The 23301-nt window shown below is 47.8% G+C and overlaps 1 protein-coding gene and 2 non-coding genes across 7 annotated transcripts in view; 2 read left to right on the plus strand and 1 right to left on the minus strand.

Annotated features, from left to right (window-relative positions):
- ELMO2 (engulfment and cell motility 2) overlaps positions 1-21721 on the plus strand; it is a 35872-nt gene extending 14151 nt beyond the window's left edge. The window contains exons 6-22 of one of the 5 annotated variants that reach the window (XM_059706866.1): positions 1103-1284; positions 2851-2950; positions 4027-4178; positions 5020-5098; positions 6255-6290; positions 8120-8170; positions 12462-12584; positions 12931-13065; positions 13649-13753; positions 13860-13968; positions 14325-14461; positions 15613-15776; positions 15881-15993; positions 16172-16279; positions 17018-17100; positions 18811-18888; positions 20222-21721. In XM_059706866.1, the coding sequence (XP_059562849.1) occupies positions 1103-1284; positions 2851-2950; positions 4027-4178; positions 5020-5098; positions 6255-6290; positions 8120-8170; positions 12462-12584; positions 12931-13065; positions 13649-13753; positions 13860-13968; positions 14325-14461; positions 15613-15776; positions 15881-15993; positions 16172-16279; positions 17018-17100; positions 18811-18888; positions 20222-20422 (1956 nt within the window). In that variant the 3' untranslated portion in view covers positions 20423-21721. Of the gene's footprint in view, positions 1-1102; positions 1285-2850; positions 2951-4026; positions 4179-5019; positions 5099-6254; positions 6291-8119; positions 8171-12461; positions 12585-12930; positions 13066-13648; positions 13754-13859; positions 13969-14324; positions 14462-15612; positions 15777-15880; positions 15994-16171; positions 16280-17017; positions 17101-18810; positions 18889-20221 lie in introns of those variants that run through there. The other 4 variants (XM_059706867.1, XM_059706870.1, XM_059706868.1 and 1 more) reach the window with 4 other exon arrangements.
- LOC132240443 (U6 spliceosomal RNA) lies at positions 17647-17753 on the minus strand. The gene has a single exon (XR_009454333.1). It is a non-coding gene; the product is annotated as a U6 spliceosomal RNA (small nuclear RNA).
- On the plus strand, positions 19891-20022 carry LOC132240379 (small nucleolar RNA SNORA51). The gene has a single exon (XR_009454297.1). It is a non-coding gene; the product is annotated as a small nucleolar RNA SNORA51 (small nucleolar RNA).
- Positions 21722-23301: the final 1580 nt, after the last annotated feature.

A 23301-nucleotide genomic window follows, 5' to 3' on the forward strand; every position in this document is an offset into this window, starting at 1 on the left:
TCCTGTGACCTTTTCTCCTGGGGGACGTTTTCCCTGCTGTGGAGATCTTGAAGGATTTCTGTATCATTGAGAGCAGTGTGCTGTTAAAGGGCCATCTGTAATAGTCAAAGAGGAGAGGCAGAAGGGAGGGAGATGAACAGGCCTGACTCTTTGGCCGGCAAGAAGACTGGGCTTCAGTCACTTGCTTAGCAACTATAAAAAACAATAAAGACTACAGAAGCATTATTGCTCTTGAGATTCTTCCATTCCAACTGAGAACATTAAATGAACACACCAGAAATAGAGAATGATGAAACGGTAAATTGTGAGGCATTGACTATAAAGTTAATAAGTTCAGCAAAAGGAAAGATCAGTGAACACGAGAGCAGGGATTGTAGCTGTAGCTTGCAGAGTGGAGACAAGCATTCTGCCAGGAAAAGTTCCCACGCTGGGAGGCTTTGTCACCAGTCTTCATCTTCAAAAAGCTATTTTGAAATTAGTTACTTCCCGCTCCTTGATATTCTTAAAGTTTCCCCAGGACTATCACTTTGAGGAACAATGATGTGGACTTGAAGAGAAAGTTTTAAAAAAATTGTGAGGCTTCCCCTATTTTCAGATTGAAAGGGATCTTCAGGGTCATCAGATTAAATTCTCCACCCAGGCATCCCTTCTATAGCATCTTTGATAGATAGTTGTCCAGATTCTCCTTGATTGCGTCTAGTGACTAAGAGCTTATTACTTCAAGAGACAACCACTTCCATTGTCTAATGGCTTTAATTAATAGAAAACTGCCCTATGTGGAACCAGTATCTGTTTCTCTATGACTTGCTAGAGTTAGTGGGCTGTCATCTACCAGATATCTCTTGTATTCCCTGGGTGGGGATTCCTTTAATCCATAGACCAGAGTGGTACACAAAGGATACAGATACTGCAGAATTGGTCTGGGTATATTGGTAATTCCCCTATTTATCCAGTGAACATTTATTTAACAGCTTCTAAGCAGTGAAAAAAAACTAGTTCTGCCTCAGGCGTGAATGTTCACAGAAAGGGCCTCAGAGCTATCCACAGAGCAGTCACCTGCCATAAGGAACAGATGGCAGATATCTTGTTCCTGCTCTGACAGTCCCGGGCCGCACGCCAGCTGATGGAGAGGACCCAGTCATCCAGCATGGAGACCCGGCTTGATGCCATGAAGGAGCTGGCCAAGCTCTCTGCCGACGTGACCTTCGCCACCGAGTTCATCAACATGGATGGCATTGTTGTGCTGACACGGCTCGTGGAAAGTGGAACCAAGCTCTTGTCCCAGTGAGTATTATTGAGGTCTTGTCTGGGGCTTTCGGAGGTCTGTTCCTCTCCACAGAGCATCCTATTGTCATTTCCATTGAGTCAAATGAGGTTTTTGAAAACTGTCTGCATACAGAGCAGTGTGCCAAGCACAAGAGTCCACACAGAGGGATATAATTCACTATCGTGGTACTAAATCTTATAGTCTGCTTGGGCTCTCACAAAACGGTACTGTGCCAAGTGAGTAGTAAAAATAGGGGTTGCTGAACTCAGGAAGAGGGAGGTCAGCTCAAGACAGACCTGTACCTTTATGGAAAATTATTTGTCTGATGAAGGTTAGTGTGCAGACTATGCATTATGGACTAGAACAGGTGTCTGTCTATTCTTAACCACCCCCTGCCTCCCTCCCTGTCCAGTCACCGCCCCTCTCCACACACACACACACACACACACACCTTTCTCTGTGTTTATCATAGGCTACCCCCTACCCGTGTGCCATCTCTCTGCCACCCATTTTCACAGGGCGGAGAAGGTCCAGAACTTTGAGATACACCATGAACATCTTTACGCTACTCTAGTGCCAAGATGAATGTGGTAGGAAACTGCCTTGTCGTGATCCACAGTGAATAACATGTTTAGTTTGCCTTCTGAGCCTGTGGAGCCTAAGCTGGCAGAGAGGGAGTCAGAAATCTTTCAGCCGACAGATCAGCTATTGAAATTTTCAGCCAAACCAAGCAACTAATCATGGGTATTTGTTTAAGTCCTAGAAAATCCTAAAGCTTTCGCTGTCATCAGCATTGACCCCTCAAGAGTGCTGCAGTCTCCCGGGAGTACAGGATTAGAAGGGCCTTGGTTTCTTCCTCTCTAAAAGGGGGATAATGCCCCAGTATTGCCATGAGGAGCATTGTAAAGGAGAATGGATCTGAGCAGGCTTTGTCCATGGGAGTGTAGTTTGTTAATTGCAAAGCACTCTACAGAAGTATAAAGGATTTAATGTATAAACAGGAGAGACGAAGGGAAGAAAACATTTTCACCCTTGTTTTCCATCAGCACAATGCTAAGGGCTTTGCATTTATTGTTATCTTGCCCCCACCACAATCCAGTGAGATTGACATGATTTTACAGAGGAAGAAATTAAAAGTTTGAAAATATAGAATTTGCACAGTTAGCAAATAGCTGAACAGGAATTGAACCCATGTCCAAAGTTTGTACTCTCTGCTCCTCCAGGCCTAAAGGTGAACATGGTACATAAGCTTCCTTAGGTACTCCCACAAGGTATTGGGGTTTGACAAAGGTCTGCTCTGGTTTTGTTCTTGGGAAATGGATAAGTGATTCTGTTTCCCTGAGATGAGGTGACATGGAGAAGGAAAGCCTAATCCCCAACAGCCTTTATGTTTTCAGTGATGGATACCTGGACAGATCTGCTCCATGTCTGTGTAGGTGCGCATGCGGGCGCTGACTCAGAGTTGCATCGACTGATTGCTCATGTAGTGCCTACACTGAAATCCTTCCATTGTGGCTGCCTTCACACCTGTTCCTGGTTTTGAACCTTTGTATTGTTGTGTGTGTGTTTTGCACATGTCTCAGCTACAGTGAGATGCTGGCATTCACCCTGACTGCCTTCTTAGAGCTCATGGACCACGGCATTGTCTCCTGGGACATGGTTTCCATCACCTTCATTAAGCAGGTGAGGCCTCCAGCATTCTGTCTTTCTCTCCTTCCTCAGTCACCCACTGTTCTCCAGGCTAAGGTGGGGATGTAGTCAATACCGCATTCTGGTATGGGTCGGCTTTCTATCCCTGAGGCCAGACTTTCATCCTGGAGCTCTGCTCTTCCTGTGGTTCCTGCAAGACTTACCCTGCTGTACTCTCAGGACCTTCACGGAGATGAACTGGGCTCTCCGAGTGAATCTGCCCAAAGTGGCCCTGGATCATTAGTGAGACTTGGGAGAACACCAGCATCAGCCAGTGCCATCCTTGAGTCTTCTGACCTGCTTCCTGACTTTCCCTTCTCTTTGATAAAAAGTGTTTATTTCATTTGCCTTATATTTATAAGTCTGCCTTCTGTTTACAAATATGCCAGCTAGCCTGTTTGGACTGTCAGATTGACCTCAGTCGGTAGGAGTGGAGACTTCTAGTTTTGCCCTCCTTTCTTTTACAAGAAGGGACAGCATCAACTCGGAAAACTGAACTAAAACCAGTGAATAATATGTCCCGACCTGCCATTGTCGTGGGACTTTGGGAACCTCCCAGTGCTAAAGCTATTTTGGCAAAAGTGACCTGGCCATGTGTTAAGGATATTATAATAGGGATTGAGGAGGATTAGATGACAAGACTTTGAGATCCTGTCTACCTTTCTAAGTCTCTCTGTTCTATGTGTGTATAGGGACACAGTGCATGGCAGGAGAAGTGTACCTGGAAATAAAATAATATCCTAGTATCAGTAAGATCCTCTGCTTTCTATAGTCAGCTTTTTTCACACCCGAGTCCTTATTTTGAAAATGAAGTAGTAAGCCCTTAGATTTTGAGGACACACAGTTGACTGGATTACTGTAATTTGAAATTAAGTTTTCCATGCCTAGAGAATCCCTGGCATTGGCCCTGGTAGCCTTAAAGAGATAGCACTCTCCAGCTCGGGACACCTGCCCCAATGTGGTCAACACACCTGAGAGGAGAGAGCCTGTGGGCTAGCAGCAGAAGCCTAAGCCGTCCAGCTCCCATGGGCCCTGAGCTTCCTCTCTGATTTGTCCCTCTCTGCCTTTAGATTGCAGGGTACGTAAGCCAGCCCATGGTGGACGTGTCCATCCTTCAGCGGTCCCTGGCCATCCTGGAGAGCATGGTCCTGAATAGCCAGAGTTTGTACCAGAAGATAGCGGAGGAAATCACCGTGGGACAGCTCATCTCTCACCTCCAGGTGTGAGTAAGAGACTCTGCCTGCCTCCCTGCCCTGTCGCTTCTCTTCTCCCCTCTCCGTCTGCGTAAATCTTCCCATCCTCTCCTGCTTTGCTTGGATTCCAAGCTGCTGGTCTGCTTGTTCATCCATTCATCGCCTCTTCTACATGACTGCCAGGTTCCTTCCATAACTCAGACCTGATCATGTCATCTCCTGTGTAAAACCCTCTGTAACTCTCTTGCCCCTTCAGATGAAGTGGATTTCCCCAATCTCCCTGTACCACTGTGGTACCAGACAAAATGAGATGCTTTCTTCTCTATGGGCCGAACAATCTGTTTGTATCTATGGCAATTGTATTTACATAAAATACTCTAATTTTTATTATCTGTCTCCCATTTTATACATTTTTTAAATATATTTTTATTGATTTCAGAGAGGAAGGGAGAGGGAGAGAGAGAAACATCAGTAATGAGAGAGAATCATTGATTAGCTGCCTCCTGCACGCCCCCTACTGGGGACCGAGCCCACAACCCCAGGCATATGCCCTTAACTGGAATCAAACCTGTGATCCTTTGGTCTGCAGGCCAACACTCTATCCACTAAGCCAAACCAGCTAGCACTCTGTCTCCCATTTTAAACTGAGCTATCTGGGAACAGGGACCAATCATTTTTGTATCCTCTGCTTGGATTTAAGCAAAAGCCCAATTAGCATTTGTTGAACAAATACTTTTAAAAATGCTTTTGAGGCTTAGCCCCCTGTTATTATTTGATTACAATCTGTGAGTGATTTCATGAACCATGTCTAAGTGTCATCTTGCTGGTCATTCTTCTAATCTCCTCTGCCTTCTTTCTTCATTGACACAGCTCCAACCAGGAAATTCAGACCTACGCCATTGCCCTGATTAATGCACTTTTTCTGAAGGCTCCTGAGGACAAGCGACAGGTCTGTGGCTGCCTTTCCAAGCTTTTCATCTGGGCTCTTCCAAGAGAAGAATTCTCACCCACTCACCCTTTGCAGACAGCAGAAACCCAGCCATTTTCCCAAGAGTCCTTCCTCCTGTCCCTCTGTGATCAGAGCCCTCAGAGCCCATTGAGTGGCTTTGTTAAGGAAGACCCAGGGGAGAACGAGCTGGGAAACCAGCTGGGGTCTTAGGTCAGAGCAGGGGCCTGCAAACTTGTTCCTCTAAAGGGCCAGAGGGTAAATACGTTTGCTTTGTGGGCTATATTGTCCGTGTGGCAACTATCCACCCTTTCTGTTGTAGCCAAAAGCCAGCCACTTCAGACAGTAGGTGAATGAATGATGTGGCTGTCTTGCAATAAGACCTTATTTACACAAATAGTTGACAAGCCTAATTTGGCCTTAGTTTGCTGACCCCTAGGTTAGAGAATCAAGAAGGGAGAGGAGATTGAAACAAATGAGAGCCTTACTTAAGGAAGCAAGAGTGGAGGCACTTAGCACGAAGTCTCGTGTGTAAGCTCTGATCCAGGTTCTAAACTTCCTTCTTCTCCTATGAATTATCTGTGTGACATTATGCAAACAGCTCTACCTCTCTGAACCCCAGTTTCCTCACCTGTAATATGGGAGCTACCACATCTGCCCCGTTTACTTCATAAGGATGTCATGAGGCAAACCAGACCCCCAATTTACAAGTGAGGAGACCAGGAATTGGATGGGCAGGGGAACAAGCTCTGACCTAAGCGTCCAGGGCCTGCCACTGGCCGGACACATGCTTTAACCTCTTTGGGTCTCAGTTTCTCTTTCTGTCAAATGAAAGGGCCAGATTAAAAGACCCCTAGGGGCCCTTCCAACACACTTTCTAGATTTCTCTGGTAAAAGCCCAAGTGGTGTACAAAAGAAAGACTTTTTAGTTGTCGGTCAGTACCCTGGGCTCAGGAGGTTTAAATTCATGTGGGATCAGGTGTAACGAGCCCTTGGTGGATGCCAGTGGGAGACCAGGAGCATCTGTGTTTCTGTCTGTCCTGTCTTTCTTGGATGGCTTTGCTCCATTAAGCTCTTCCTTCCTGGTCCTGTTCTGAATGTAAACTGAAAGCTCATTCTTCCATCTGCTTCTCTCTGTGCTTTTGCTTTCTGCCGGCAGGACAAGCACCTTAATCCTCTAGACCTGCCTGCCACTGTAAGTAGCACCGCTCTGTGGAAAGGGCCCGCTCTCATCCAGGTGGGGAGGTCACAGCTGGGCAAGAATCTCACCTCTGATCTAAGATGTTCAGGGAGCTCCAGGACCAGGAAAGGTTGTGTGCTATAAACCTCATTTGTCAGGACACTTGAGGACTTCCTGCAGAGTAGAGCCACATGCAGGATTAAGGCGATGCTTGTCCCAGGGAATGTGGCCCTGTCTTTCCTTTGTAACTCGCCTTTACGTGGGTCTGTGGTTCAGCCAGCGAAGTTCAGATTCAGAAATAGCCTGTGGCTTTCATCTAGATACCATGGCGCATCACCTCCCAACTTGATACAGCAAAGAGTAAAGGTCAGTCCATGTTTACCTAGACCGTGGGCATTTGAAAAGGTTTGGACAGTTGACAAGAGGGGATTTGGATGCTCATTTTTCCTAAGAGGGAGCTTAGGGAGGTCAGCTCTACAAGGATCTGAAAGAGGATGAGTGCTTCCCCCCACAGAGAAGCTTTTAGTCTAAGGTCTTAATGTTCTAGCAGTAGACCACTGCCTGTTTCCCACTGTTAGTTGTCCACAGAGAGATCTAATCTCAAGCTGACCTCCTATAGCTATCAAGAAGTTTCGAGGCCGCCTTCCTCCTCCTCCAGGTGGTGTGTATGCTCAGGGCAAGGATAGTAAAACTTAATGTTCCTGGCAGCACCAGCCACTTGGAATATGGCCAGAAATCCAGGCGTGAGAGAAAGGCCTTTGGGCTCTGAGGACACTGCTCCATGGGAGAAGTGTGACAGCTCCCTCAGGCCGATGGACTTAGAATTCTCTGTAAAATTAAACTGAGGCAGCAGTTTAGAAAGTGAAGTCATACCAGTTAACATTATAAGAAGTGATGGCTGGCATTGGAAGGCAGAGACAAAAGAATTCTAAAAAGCTGTCAGAGAAATGAAAAGCATGGTAATCTGGGACCATTTTGTTTAGGAGAAAATAGCTTCACATCTCAATAGCTCCTTGAGGGTATTAGTGTCACAACCCAGAAAAATAAATGATGGTCTTTATAAAGCCAAGTCCTCGGCAATGATTAAATTATAATCATTGCAGTCTCTTCTGACATAGACATGTATTTTTTAAAGATTTGCATAAGAATGGTCAAAGTAATGGTTCTGAGAGGACCCTTAAAGCTTCGCTCCCTGGAAGATTTAGTAGGAGGATACTAAATACATAAAGTGTTCCTGTTAAATCAGAACCAAATATAATTTAAAAAGCAACCCTATTATGAAAATTACCCCAAAGCACTCAACATGTTCTCTCCACCAGTTGGAAGTGAATGGGAACTACTCACTGTTTCAGGGGGTCCCCACCCAGCTCCCTCTGCTGGTGAGCCCCAGGAGCAGCGCCGGGCCAAAGCCCTTTCCTGGGTTTGGAGTCCCTTCCAGCCTAGGCAGTGGGTGCCTGCCTGGAACAGTGAACAGTGCCTGCGGCTTGGGGGCCATCATGCTGCTCTGTGCTCCGTTTACGTCGTCCATCGCCCAACGTCCTTGTAATACCATGTCTTGTCCTGAGGCGTCTTCGTCCCTCTTTGGAGATGGTGTGGGGGATTGTGCCATTGGGACCAGAAACCCTATTTGTTCATTTGTACTCACAAAGGAAAAATGTGAGGGAATTTGTTAGAGTATAAGATGCAGGTGATGGTTCGTGGATTTTTTTCTATTTGCCCACTTTTCATTTGAAAGGAAAAAAATTGTGAAAGAAAAAGCCCCAGAGCTGTGACATCACCTTCCTCTATGGTTGTCACAGCTGTGTCCTGCCACCGTGCCTCATGTCCCTTATTTTTCTCACTAGGACATGGCCAATGCATTTGCACAGAAGCACCTTCGATCCATAATCCTAAATGTAAGTTTCCGAAACAAGCTGTATTTTGTTACTGTTGTTTTGTTACTATTAATAACAATTATTACCATTATTATAGTTGTATTATTGTTGAAATTACCATTGAGTGGGTTGGGCACTCAGAGAGAACTTACCAATAGGCACTAAGCACTCTCAAGGTGAAAAGCTGTTTTGTAATCCTCTATAGGCAGAGTTGTCTCTAGGAGGCTGCTGGCCCACCAGGGATTGATTGCAGAGCCTCACAGGAGACACTGAGGCCAGCTGTACTGTTTGTTGTCTGGCAGATCCAAACTTGTTTATCTAGAGGGAATGTGTTAAAATGAGCACAAAAAAGGAAAGTAACTCGTTGAATTAATACAGGTCATAAACCTGAGTGTGTGGGGCACCAGCAGGGATGAATAAGACAGTGTGTTTGCTCTCGAAGAACTTCCAGTCCAGTAGGAAAGACGAGTGGTCATGGCACCTGTGGTCCGGTTCCGTAGAGATGCGTGTCTGGGAGACTTCAGAGGAGGGCAGTCAGTCCTGTGTTGGAGGAGAGGTGTCAGGACCGTCTTCAGGGGAGGCTGAGGACAAGCAAGCAGACCAGAGAGCAAAGGAGTGGGGGTGGGGCCCGGAGCCAGACGGAGTGTGTGATGGGTAGAGGGTGAAGCAGGGAGCAGATCTGTGGTGAGACTGCAGATAGCAAAGACCAGATCAAGTAGGGTCTTAGTCTTTTTCCTAAGGGCAGTTGAGGGGATTTAACCAGGATCATGAAGTAACCAGACTAGCATTTTAGAAAGATCATGCTCCAAAATCTCTGTTTCCCGGGGGCGGGGGGGGGGGGGGGGGGCGGGGGTGTTAGCGAGGAAAGTAGAGTAGGAGGTGGTGGGGAGGGGGAGGCATCTGGAAAGAGGTCTAATTCCTTGTTCCCAGGGTGGTGAAGTGGGGTGGGAGGGAACCGAGGTGGGAAATGGGGACAGTGGGAGCGGGAAAGAACCGAGGATCTAAATTAAAAGATGGCCATTTTATCAGTTGTCAAAAACAAGGGAGTACTGAGAGAGTACAGTGAAGAAATTCGGAGTCAAGTGTGAAAGACTTACTAATTCTGAACATGAACTTTGGAATCACCAGCACCCACTCTGCTATTAGCCAAATCTTTGATCTTGAGTAATTCACTTAACTTCTCTGGGCTTCGATGTGCTCCTCTGGACGTGAGAACTAAATGAGCTAATATATATACAGTGCTTAGCAGGGTGCCTGGCATGTGGTAAGTGCTGTGCTTATATTGGCAGTTTCTTTGCGAACAAGATAGAACAGCTGAAAGGATTCAAGAAGTAAGCTCCGAGCACTTGTGACGTCCAGTGATCAGCTGATCTAAACACGAGGAGCCTGTCAGACTTCACTATGCAGAACTAGCTCGTGCCTACTGGCCATTCCCTGGTCACAGCCCATGGGCAGCCCACAGGAGGGACCTGAGCAAATGCTCAAGCACTCTGCCTGCAAGTGATGGAGAGCACACAGTGCCCACGCCTTCTCATCCACGTTCCTCTTCATGTGTGGGAGCAAGGATGCCCTTGTGAGGGAAATTTAATGAATTTTGAGACTTTTTATTTACTTGGGTGAGGTTATGACAAGCTAAGATTCCACTGCAGAAGACAGTTCAGTGTCAGGGACTTAGATAGTCTGCTAGGAAATGGTATGCATGCTCACTTAAGTCCAGGAGGTTAACTGAGTCCAGCCAAAGAACATAGGCCTGGAAGTATCTGACAGCAAATAAGATGTCAGGTAAAACTCCCCAACTGGAGGTGTGCTTCTTTAAGCCATTGATGGCTAGAGTATTACCTTCCCACAATGATGTGTCTGAGTTTGAGAAAGGGGATTAAATGAATGAAAACCAACATCACATTAACTTTAACCTCTCTTTAAAGTGGTTTATGAGTTCTGGAGAGGTGAGGCGGAAGGAGTAGGGATAGACAGGTGGTGAGAAATTGGAGTGGGAGAGTGGGGGAATATAGAGAAAGGAAGAGGCTCAGAGTGAGGGGCAAAGAAGAGGTGTCAGTGGGACAGTAGAGCAGTGACAGAGAGAGCCTGGGCAAAGAGAGTCTGGGGAGAGAGGGAAGGGAAGCTTACGGGGAGAGCAGAGAGTGAAAAAGTCAGCTTGGGGAGATGGAGACAGACAGAGACTGAGCTGAAAGGAGAGACAGAGAGGGAGCACATGGGACAAAGGGAGGGATGAGGGCGTTAGCACACCCTGTAGCAAGAGAGCGGGGCAGCTTTGTCCAGTAGAAATTTCTGCAGCTGTGGAAGTGCTGTCCCAAATGGTAGCCACTAGTCACACGTGGCTGTTGAGCTCTTTAAATGTATCCAGTCTGACTGGGGAACTTAACTTGTCATTTTTTTAAATTTAATTGAAATTGAAATGTGGCTTGTGGTTACTGTTTGGGCTGTACAGAGCTAGAGAGAGAAAGAGACAGGAAGGGAAAGCACTCTGGCATCTCACGGTGGGGAGATGAGGCCTAGCAGTGCCGTCCAATGAAAATATAGGGACTTATTTTATTTGATACTAGAAGCCCGATGCACAAAATTGGTGCAAGGGGCTCGGCCCTCGCAGCCCTGGCTTCGTCCGTCTGGAAGGTCGTCTGGACAGTCGTTCTGCTGTTGCGCCATTTGGTCGATTTGCATATTATGCTTTTATTATTATAGATGTTCTAGTGGCAATGTTGAAAAAGGAATAGAGGAAATTAATTTCAATAACATTTCATTTAACCCAGTCTATCTAAAACACTATGATTCCAACATATAATCAATAGGAAAATCATTAATGAGATACTGTACATTTTGTTTTTACATACAGAGGTTCTGAGGTCTGGTGTGCCTTCATTGACAGCATGTCTCAGTCTGGACTAGCCACATTTCCAATGTTCAACAGCCACATATGGCTAGAGGCTACCAGAGTGGACTTCACGGGTCTAATAAGTTTGCTCTCCCGCCGAGCAGGCCCCAGAGAGCTGATCTGAAGTGAGAGGGAGCTCGAAAAAGATACTGATCTAGAGTAGAAGCTCTGTAGAGCTGTCTGATAGAACTTTCTGTGATAATGGAAATGTTCCATTTCTACCCTACCATCAGGTGGCAGCCACTAGCCACATGTGCCTGGTGAACTGAAAATGTGTCTAGTGCTACTAAGGACCTGAATTTTCAACTTAAATTCATTGTAAGTGACTTAAATGCAAGTAGCCCCATATGGCCAGGGGCTGTCCCATTGGACAGCACAGGCCCCTAGAGACACAACTAGACTGAGTAAGAGAACACAAAGGGTACAGGGAAACTGGGCAGGAGTCTCATTTGGCCGAGAAAAGAGCAAGAGTGACAGGATTCAAGATGGTCGTGAGATAAAGTGGGGGAGCGAGAAATACAGGAAGCAAGCAGGAAAGAGCAGGCTCTTGTGGGAGTGAGAACAGGACAGCTTGAGACAGGAACATAACCAGCATTGCTCAGCCCGGAGCGTATGGGGAAAGACAGAGCGAGCATGAGAATAGGAGAGGGTTAGGCATCAGAGGAACAGAGGGAGGAGGTGATGAGCTGAGGGGGGACCAGGGCCATGGAAAGAGAGCAGGGAGAACAAGTTAGAGGAGGGAGAGGGACATGATGGGAACACAGCACAGGGAGGAGAGAGAAAAGGACAGTTGTAGGAGACAAAGGAGGGAGGGGCGAGTGAGGAAGGCTGGATAGGAGCATTAGATTGCCCCCCTTTTATGTAGGGGTCTCCATGTCATTTAAAGAAAATGATCTTTTCTAAAGCCTCTCTTCACCAAAACATTTTATTTTTCTAAGGGAAAACAAACAACCATACTGTCCAATTCCACAAGCAAGTCTTTCTCCGTGCCCACCAGCTATCGTCTTGGATTGTCTTGGATCTCTTTAGACCTGCAGTCCAATTTGGTAGCCACTAGCCACAGGTGGCTGTTGAACACTTGAAATGTGTCTAGTCCAAATTAAAAGTAAAAACAACAACAACAAAAACAAAAAACAAAAACTAGTAATTACTTACCTGATTGAAATAAGGTCCAGCCGCTGAGCTCCCATATCATAGTCTTAGTGGGGTAAGAGAAGAGGATGGTGCCCTCTGGCCTGCAGTGAATCCTCTCTGCCTGAATCAAGCCTATTCATGCTCCATCCCCTTCGAGAACACGAAGTCCTTGTGTGTGGGAGGAAAGCCCTGTTCCTTGCCCAGTGTACTTTTTCACCAGCATGGATGTGACTTTTTAGTAAAAGAAAATCAGTTCAGCCCCTTGCTCCCTGCCTGTACTTTTTCCAGCATGTGATCCGAGGGAACCGCCCAATCAAAACTGAGATGGCCCATCAACTATATGTCCTACAAGTCCTGACCTTTAACCTTCTGGAAGAAAGGATGATGACCAAGATGGACCCCAATGACCAGGTAGGTGCTAAGTGGGGCAGAGCTTCGCTGGCTTAAGCTATGTGCTGTTGGATGGGCTGCGCTCCACCCTCAGGCTGTGTACTGAGCACCTGCTGTGTGCCAGGGACCTTGCTTAGATGTGTCTGCACAAACGGTTTGGTCTGCTCTGAGAAATCTAGCTGTGTGCCTCCCATGTCCTCTTCCCGCTGGTGACCCTCTGCGCCAAGCCCACCTCTGTCCTGCTAAGGAAGAGGTGATGCCTCTTCAGAGATCCATTGGGGCCAGAGTTCTGCCCAAGCCCCACCCACTCTTTTCCTTGCTTCCCTTGGTTAGCTGATTCACCTGCTGGCTGTCTGTTTCACCTCAGGCTCAAAGAGACATTATATTCGAACTGAGGAGGATTGCATTTGATGCAGAGTCTGACCCGAGCAATGTCCCCGGGAGTGGGACTGAAAAACGCAAAGCCATGTATACCAAGGACTACAAAATGCTGGGATTTACTGTAAGTTTCCCAAAGCACAGACCTGTGCAGGCCTTCTGCTCTGACAGGAAGTCAGAGGGCCCACCCAAGTGAGTCCTGGGCACCCCTGCTTCATAACAGTGGCCCTGGAGTAGATGACACTGAGAAGCTGGAGGGCCTTGATGCTCAGTTTGCTTATGCAATGGCAGAGTCACAAGTTTATGTGCAACATTTGGCCCTGGGAAAAAAGCCATCTGTAAGCAGGTCCGGGAGGTCAGCCATATGGATGGAGAGGAGGCCTCTCACCACAGCAGCGAGGTTCTTTGAAAAGTAGGCGTGGGTATTTTGTGATAGGATACAGCTTGAGGATGGAGTTAATTCAATTAAATATTTATTATGTACCTACTCAGTGCCCAGCAGTGTGCTGTATGCTGGGGTTACAAGGTGAGTCAGCCCAGTGGTCAAGGGCTCACAGTCTCATAGTAGCGACGGGCACGGAAAGAGCTACAATAGATGTAGGTCTGCAGCGCTAGCAGCATTCAGATGAGGGGCACGGGCTTCCCCTCAGGTGACACCGCACACAGAAAGACCGCCAAGTCTAAAATCAGGTTTCTTCTTCCTGCAGAACCATATCAACCCAGCAATGGACTTTACGCAGACTCCTCCTGGAATGCTGGCCTTGGACAACATGCTGTACTTGGCTAAAGTCCATCAGGACACCTACATCCGGGTAAAGGCTGGGGCCAGCTTTCTCAGCCCTGGTACCACATCTCTGGCCTCCCTCCTCTCCCTCCCTAGTCCTCTCCTCCCTCACCTCCTTTTCCTCTCCTCCCCAGATCGTCCTAGAGAACAGCAGCCGCGAAGACAAACATGAATGCCCCTTCGGCCGCAGTGCAATTGAGCTTACCAAAATGCTCTGTGAAATCCTCCAGGTTGGGGAACTACGTAAGTCTGTACAGCAGCCCTGTAATTGGGGGCTGAGTGAACTGTGATCAGCTTATCCTTGTTAATGGGAGTCTTGGGTATTGCTTTGTTCAAGCTGGCAGTTTGAACATGTTCAAAAGCTATGCCACCATCCACTCCCAGGTGCAAGGACTGGCTGAGTCTGTCACAGGGCAGAGGTGGACCAAGAGCAAGTGCCCTGGAGAAAAAGGCTCAGGAATTGGGAACGGCCCCTCCTACACTCATCACTAGCCCTGGTCCTCATCATGGTTTTGTTCTTCAGGACTTTGGTGCAGAGTATCCAAAGTTTCTGGACATGAGCACCCAGCTCACCCTTTCCTGCCTCTTTTCTCCCATAGCAAACGAAGGACGCAATGACTATCACCCGATGTTCTTTACCCACGACCGAGCCTTTGAAGAGCTCTTTGGAATCTGCATCCAGCTGCTGAACAAGACCTGGAAGGAGATGAGGGCAACAGCTGAGGACTTCAACAAGGTCAGTGTCACAGAGCTCTGAGGTCCAATGGGCTGAGGCCATCACCTGACAGCCTGTGACAGCTGGCCAGAGCCGGGGAAATGCCTGAACTGGAAAACCAGCCTGATGTGCAGCAATACATCACAAGACTGAGGCATTGTCCCCTCTGGTTGTGCTTCCTCTGTCACCTTGAGCAGATGTCTTCCCCTTGGTGCCCTGGGCCCCTCATTTGCCCCTGGAGCCAGACTCACCCCTCCTGTCTTCCTTAGGGGCCAGGAGGATAAGCACAGTAATAGCTGTGGTTGCTGAGCACTTACTGTGTGCAGGCACTGTTGCTGTTTTGTGCACTGGAAGCATCAGGGAGAGGTTGGAGTGGATTGGCATGATATGCAAGTCATGGATACCTACTCAGAAGTCATTCCTCCATGCTTTCTGAGTACCCATCTCGGTGAAACACACAGGGCCCTCAAAAGCTGGTACTCTAGACTTGAGTGTTTTGAAGCTGATCATCTCATTGTAAAAAGTTTGGGAAGAACTTTTAAGTATATTCAGTATAAGGAAGAAAATGTTTGCTATAATTTCACCACACAGTGATGACCATTTTTTATGTGTTTCACTGTAGTCCTTTTTTCCTGTAGATTTTTCCTTCATTGATGGAGAGCTGACCGGATGTGCAGTGTGATATTCTGTTTTTCCTTTAACTGTTGTTTTAGGGGAAGTAACACATTTTTTTGAACATATCACAGTGTGCCAGGCACTGTGCCTCCATATAGCATCTCATAATCCTTCAGGCAGCACGTATCAGAAGATGTGTCTTTCTCTCTCCCTTTAAACTGTAGGGGGAGAGTGCTAAGTGACTTATTCAAGGAACAGATGAAGGGACAGAGTCAAGATCTGAATCCATTCCTCTCTGACTCCAAAAACCTATGCTTATTCCACACCGTTGACTAATTGAAATGTATGAGAAATAAGGCATTTGTCACCATCAGTCATTTGTCCTAATAACCACCCGAGAAGGTGTTCCTTAGCATGTCGGTGCTCTGTTCCCCAGCACACATCTGTAGTCCTGCTGTGCTCAAGACCCGGGCACAGGCCAAGCCTTGGTGCCCAGAGGCAGCCTGTCTGTGTGGCAGAGCAGGGGCGAGCTGGCTGCCTTCTTCCTTCCCCCTTAGGTTATGCAGGTCGTCCGAGAGCAGATCACTCGTGCTCTGCCCTCCAAACCCAACTCTTTGGATCAGTTCAAGAGCAAACTGCGCAGCCTGAGCTACTCTGAGATTCTGAGGCTGCGCCAGTCCGAAAGGATGAGCCAGGATGACTTCCAGTCCCCGCCGATTGTGTAAGTACCATCCCGTAGGGGGCAAGGTGGGGGAACCCAGCCCCACTCTGTCTTCCTCCCAAAGCTTCACTGTGACCTCCTTCCCCGGCACATGGCCACCTCAGGGAGCTGAGGGAGAAGATCCAGCCCGAGATCCTGGAGCTGATCAAGCAGCAGCGTCTGAACCGGCTCTGTGAGGGCAGCAGCTTCCGGAAGATTGGGAATCGCCGAAGGCAAGGTGACAGGGGCCTGGGGCACATGCGGTCCTACTGCCCAGAGCCACTCCACGGGGAGGGAGCCTGCCTTGGTGGGCCCTGCAGGGAGCAGGCGGGGAACACAGCATCCTCTGCCTATGTGTGCCCAGGCCTTTCCCAGAACTGTCCTTGCTCACCTGTTTGGCTTCCCCTGTGTTCCAGAACGTTTCTGGTACTGCCGCTTGGCACTGAACCACAAGGTCCTGCACTATGGTGACTTGGACGACAACCCTCAAGGGGAGGTGACATTTGAATCCCTGCAGGAGAAAAGTAGGTTCATTTCTCTATTGCTGTGACTTGGTAGCTGGACTCGATGTCAGGAGAGTTCTAGCCCTGGCTGATTGTCTGGTCTTGGGCCAGATGTCTCTCTGGACCCGTTTCCTCATCTGTCAGAGGTCATCTCTATCTGCCTCCCTCACAGGGCTGTTTGGAGAATTCGGTGAGATCACAGAGGGATATGGGCTTTGCAGATTGTAAAGGGTGATACAAAACAAAGTTGAAAAGTGGTGGTTAAGAGCAGACTGCTTGGATTCAAATCCTGGCTTTGCCACTAATTCTAATTAATTCTGATTAATTCTAATTAATTTTGAGTTCATTCTCCTCTCTGCCTTTTTTCTTCTGTCAGAATAATAACCATATCTCCCTCATAAGAGGATTGAATGCCTAGTCTATGTAAAGCACTTAGAACCAGTAGCAGGTGAAACTGTTAGCTGCCGCCACTGCTGTTTGCTGTGGTGTTGTTGTCACTGTCATTACTGTGACGTGAAAGTGAGGTGAGTGTCAGAGGCCCGTGCCTTGGGGAAACAATCCAAAAGCCCAGACAGATTTGACACAGCCCTGCAGGCCATGGTTCATGGCAGTGACCCCAGAGGGGGAACAATACAAAGCCACACACCCTGAGCTGATACAGCTCTTTGAGTCTGGGGGCTGAGGCTTCCCTTCGAGCACCCGAGCAAGGACCAACTTGCACCATGAAGCTCCCAGAAACTAATTCCCTTCATTGATCAGTTCCTGTTGCAGACATCAAGGCCATTGTCACTGGGAAAGATTGTCCCCACATGAAAGAGAAAAGCGCTCTGAAACAGAACAAGGTGAGTGGAGAGGCAGTCCTGAGTCTGAGCTGCTGTCACAGGGATTCCTGGGTACAGGCGGTGGTGGCAGTCTTTTAGGTGCATGCTCTCGCTCGCATCCTGTCTCTCTCTAATGCCTGAATGTTTTATTAAAATAATTTTGAAGATACAGAAAAATAGGTAGAACCCCCGTATATGCATCATCCAGCCTCAACAGCCATGGCAAAGTACGTGTCTCCCTTCCTCCCTTTGTTCCTTTGAAGAAAACCCTGTGTTACATCATTCCATCTGTCAGTATGTAGACTGTATCTCTAGATTATGAGGACTCCTTTAACATAATCACAACAGCATTATCACATCTAAAAAGAAAGAAAAATTGTTATTTAATGTCAACTAGTCCATTGATGTTTGAACTCCCACAACTGTTTTATAAACAGCATAATTTCTCTGTATAAATATGCAAATTCGATACGTATAGACATACCAACACTCAGCCCCCTTTTGTTTGTTAAGTCAGCATCCAAAGAGAGGCTACCCTTTGTGATTAGTCTTTTAAGTTTGTTTTTTTAAAATGTGGAACACTTCGTGAATTTGCATGTCATCCTTGCACAGGGGCCATGCTAATCTTCTCTGTATCGTTCCAGTTTTAGTATATGTGCTGCCAAAGCGAGCACCTTTTAAATTTCTTAATTCGTAAGTTCCCCCTCCATCTTTTCCACCTTTATTTCTCTTTGCAGTTTATTAGTTGAAGGAACCAAGTTGCTTGTTTGGTAGTTTCCCAGAGTCTGAAATTTGCTGATTGTCTCCCCACAGTGCAGTTTAACTTGCTCCTCTGTCCCAGATCTGTACACTGGGAGAGATCGAGAGGCTTGATCCAGTTCAGGTGTGACCTTTTTTTTTTTTTTTTTTTTAATAAGACTACTTCCTAAAGGTCTTATGTTCTATCAGAGACACATACCAGGTGGCTGTCTCTCTTTTTGTGGTGTCAGTTCCCTGAATGCTCAATGCCTCGTTCCGCTAGTAAATTGAGGCTTGATAGCTAGTGATATTCTAATGCAGCCCGTCTTTTTCATTTATTAGCTGAACTACTTTTCTAAAGAGAAACTTGCTGTCACCTACTGTTGGTTTCCCAGTGGTACAGTTTATGTAAGAAAGGAGGGTAAATGCTGGATTCTTTCCTAGTGTGTACCTAGAGTTAGTTCCCTGATATCATCCAACAGTGACCAATTATGTGTATGTGTCTTGTTTTATTTTCCAGTATGATTATGAACTCAGGGTTTAAGCAAATTCTATTTTTTTTCAACCCATTATAGTTATGTTATTGATGCTCACATTTCCCTATCTTTGGCCACAATTTGTTTTCATTGTTGTGGTTTTAAACTGTTAACACCTTTCAGTTTAATTACCAAGATACATATTTAAAGTAATACACAGTCATGGACTCTGACATTCTGAAGCTTCTGAGTATTGAGTAATAACTTCTCTCCAATCTTAAAAGTATCACCACATCATAGGCGTGACTTGGGTGGGGAGGGGTGAGTTCAGGTTGATCAGTCACCACTGGGCCCCATCTCCAGCCACTTTTGTGCACGTGCCCTGGGGCTGGATGGCATCACATATGAATCAGCATATTTGGTGATGGTGCCAACTCACCAGGACTTTGGCCAAGATCTTGGTGTACAGGGCCCAGGCCAGTCGATTGCTCCACTAACGGAAACCTTTCTCCTTCAGGAGGTGTTGGAATTGGCTTTCTCCATCCTCTATGACCCCGATGAGACCTTAAACTTCATTGCACCTAATAAGTATGAGGTGAGCGGTGTGACGCTGCCTTGCACAGCCCAGCCCTCTCTGCGATTCTTCAGCCAGAGGGCAGAAGCGGGCACAACGGGAACGTCCTGTCCCCCTAAAGCAGGAGGCCATAGCCTGTCATGAAGGCTGTTTGACACAGGGTCTGCCACCCGGGGTCCTTTTCCCCAGAGCCGGGCCCTCCGGGTCACTCTTCAGCAGTAGCTGTAGGTTGTCATTAGCAAGACAGGGCCAACTAGGGCTAACTTATTTGCTGGGACTAGGAAAAGTTTCCTCTTTTCAGTTTCTGTGGCCACCTACCTAGGGAACCTAACAGATGCCCCTCCTCAGGGCTCCTGGCCATATGTAGTAGATCTGGCCTGGGCTTTGAAGCCAGATGGCCCTGGTCCTGCTGACACTGGCTCGCAGTTTCAATTGTAGCCCTGGGAGATACCAGATGTTACCTGAGTCACTGCGGTTGAGACCACACGTGTCTGGGGAGCTCTGAGCCATCAGAGGAAGCTGGAGGCGGGGCTTCTGGAAGAGGAGACTGTTGGGGGGGTGGGGGGAGAGGGGGGCCTGAGCTGCCAGCAGAACTTTATTGGGAGGAAGTGAAGAACTAGCAGGTGGGGAGGGAGACGGAGCAAAGGCACAGAGAAAGATGGAGCAGGAGGCCAGGGAGGGCTGAGAGGTCCCTGTCATTCCCTCTCATCATGAGGCCTTCCAATTCAGTTTATCTGGTACTTAATTTCAACATTTATTGACTGGGTGGGGTTTTTGTTGTTGTTTTTGTTTACTTTTTTAAAAACAAAAGTGAGTCCCACAGTGGTTCCTTTTGTGTCCTGTTCTTTTCACCTAATTTGTATTCTCCCTTCCCCATTACTAATTTCAGGGGCAATTTCAGGTAGTTGATGCCTCAGTTCTCAGGTCTGGTTTTGCTGTGTTCTTTAATTGTATTTTTTAAAATCATATTTTATATTATCTTAGGGAGTTTAAATGTCAATCTCCCATAAAAGCCAAAAGGTCAGCCTCCTGGTACTTACCACAGGCTGTGTTCTTACACTAACTGTACTGAAATAGGAGGCAGAGTAAACCCACCCCATATACACCTCAGCTCAGGCTCTTTGCCTGGTCTGTATTGTGAATGGGGAGACATTGAGAAAAACAACAACACAAAACCCAAAAGGTCTTTTAAGAAAGTGAGCAGCTCCCAATTTACCTTTGCTATTATCCCAAGCCAGTTTTGCCTACACTGAGTAGTTCCAAAAGAGACCAGAGTGAGTCCTAGGAAAAGGACCTTGGCAGGACCTCCTGCTGTCCAGGGCCCCTGCTGATGTTCTGCACCTTGCTCCCCCAGTACTGCATCTGGATTGACGGCCTCAGTGCCCTTCTGGGGAAGGACATGTCCAGCGAGCTGACCAAGAGTGACCTGGACACCCTGCTGAGCATGGAGATGAAGCTGCGGCTCCTGGACCTGGAGAACGTCCAGATCCCGGAAGCGCCCCCACCGGTGCCCAAGGAGCCCAGCAGCTATGACTTTGTGTATCACTATGGCTGAGCCTGAGCCAGAGGCGACGGCACCCAGGAAGGCATTTGGGACCCAGGAGAAACACTCACAGTCTGGTGCCTTGTCTTTTACTTGTACAGAATCCGTAGGGACCGTGGTGGCCAGTAAATGCCAACCATTCCTTCAGGCCACCTCTGACCACCCAGAGCTTCCTCTTGGTCCCCATCCACTATGAGTCATGAAGGCAGGTGCTCTGCCCTCCCCATCACTGTGGAGCCTGGCTTCAGGCCATGAGGAATGAACAGCAAATGCCCTTGCTCTTCAGGCCAAGAGACTGCTTTTTGAGCTGGATTTAACAACAGCCACTCACCTTTTCTTCCTGAGCCTGCTCCCCAGTGGTCAGCTGGCTCCCGTGTGGGCAAGAGCTGGCCCAGGAAAGGCTGCCTGCAGAGGACAGGGCTGGGCATGTTGAGAGCCTTGCAGAGACTGCCTTTGGGTGACCCCGTGCCTGTGTCTCAGATCTAAGTAGAGGCTTTTGTTGTCTTTGTGAGGGCTCACTCCAGCCTCAAACAGCGCCAACATGCGGCTGCTGCTGAGGTTCGGCACTAACATCTCATCTCGGGATCCACCAGGTCTCTCTTGCCCACGCAGTTGTCTGGGCAGATGGAAAAGCCTCCCTACAAGCTCACAATCTCCCATCCTGGCAAATCAGAGACATGAAGGCTGAGTCCCACCCTCTTAGTCTCCAGACTCTGCAGGGAGAGCCAGGGGAGCCTGGGCCTAGCCTGTGGTGAGGTCACTAGAGTCACCTCCCCTCCCCTCACTTACATGTTTCCCTTCCTCTGGGAGAGACCTCCCACCTAACCTGCAGTGCAGCCCTCCAGGTGGCTTTCCTTTGGCCTTCCAGACCTCGGGAAGTTTGGCTTCCCTTCCTTCCCATCCCAGTGCTGTGGTTCCTGCCATTGGCCATGATTTCAGGGAGCTGGCGGAGGCCACAGCGTGCCAATGGCCTTTCCTGGTGCTGCCGCACTTGTAGACCACACGCACAGCCTCTCTCCTTGGACATATGTGAACACAGTGGCATTCAGTTTTGGTAGCTGGCATGGTAGGTACTACCCAATGAAGAGTGTACTATATATTTTCTTTACTATAGGCCATACTTATACAGACGTGTATATATATTTATATAAGATCTACCTATCCTAGGACGGAATGTTTGAGGGATTATAAAATTGGAAGCAAAAAAAAAAAAAGTAACACTTCCAGTTGTGAGCCAAGATTGTAATGTGAGAGCAGCCAGGAGCTTCCTGTCAGTAACATGTTTTCAATAAATACTCTTTCATGTACAAACTGATTCCTACTTCCTACTAACAGCTCTTTCTCTGTTACTGGCTTCCTGCCCAAGGGAACTTTCACCTTGACAAGCCTTCATTTCATTGTGTCTGGGAGACTTGAGAGAGCGCCAACCAGAGTCCTCAGCCACCTTCCAAGGGCCCCTTTCTCCTCTTCAACCACCCTGCCTCCACCCCACACACACCTGCTGGGTAAAGATGCTCACAGATTGTCACATCAGGACAAAGTGTTTTCTGCTCGGGCCTGCTGAGTCCATCAGGAAAAGACACTGTACACCCCCATGAACACATCCTCTCTTCTTCCTGCCAGGGACACAGCCAGGGAACAGTTTGAGTGCTTGTACCTTACAAAGAACACACCTTCTTCACCCCATGTGTCCCCACGCTTAGTGCCCAGCCTTCCAGGTGACGTTGTAGGCTGTTGCTCCAAACCTCAGCCTTGGTAGTAGGGAGGCTTGAATGAGGGCCGTGGTGAAAATACTTCTCTCTTGCCTCTGAGAGAGAGGGGGGCAAGGACAAGCTCTTTCAAACTGCACAGAAAGTGCATGCAGTACAGGCCTTGAGGACTGAATAGACAGACCTTGGGAGCGATGGGTGCCATTGTAAGTGATTAAGCGCAGAATGAACGCATGCCTGTGAAATGCCAGCTGCTGGTGGTGAGGGCAGCAGTGGTTTGCATAATAAACCGCTGACACTCTGGCCCTGAACCCTCTGCTCAGAGCAGCCAGGGAACCCAGCTGAGTCACTTGTAAGGATCCATGTTTGCAGCCAGTCTTAGAGCCAAAGCTCAGGAGGGGATTGGAGTCAGAGGGGGACACAAAGCCCCAAAGTGGGCCTCAGTCTTCAACCTACCCTGCTGCGTCCTCCTAATGGACCTCCCTGTCTGCTCTGATGGCTCTGCCCCTGTCAGTCCATCCTGCGAGATGAGTAAGATCTACACTCCGCCGCTGGCATTTTGGGACCACAGCGTCCTGTGCCTTGGCTACTTTTCCCACCAGTTTTGGTTCTCCTTTTCTTTCTCCTCCTCCTCTTGTTTCCCGTCTCCCTTTACTCAACCTATTGAACTGGAGATCATTCTCATAAAGTTTGAGGCACACAGAAAATGGTTCACAAACATTTATTATTTACTACCTTCCATGGACCTTCTAAATCCTAAAGCATTGGTTCTCAACCTGTGGGTCGCGACCCCTTTGGGGGTCAAACAACCCTTTCACAGGGGTCGCCTAAGACCATCGGAAAACACATATATAATTACATATTGTTTTTGTGATGAATCACTATGCTTTAATTATGTTCAATTTGTAACAATGAAATTGGGGGTCACCACAACATGAGGAACTGTATTAAAGGGTCGCGGCATTAGGAAGGTTGAGAACCACTGTAAAGTGTGGTGCCCTGACGCAGCACTCCCCAGCTGACTTGTGCAACCAGAAGAAAAAGCCCGTGAGAGTGATCTCTGCAGTTCCTTCCATGATTGCCCAGCACGGGCTTGGAACAAGGTACACAACTGGTTCAATAGAAGTAAATGGGTGACACTTTTCTGGGTGCACCGACTCTGCAGCCAGCAGGCACGGAGGC

Source organism: Myotis daubentonii, chromosome 8 (genome assembly GCF_963259705.1).
Source record: "Myotis daubentonii chromosome 8, mMyoDau2.1, whole genome shotgun sequence".
Taxonomy (NCBI): Eukaryota; Metazoa; Chordata; class Mammalia; order Chiroptera; family Vespertilionidae; genus Myotis; species Myotis daubentonii.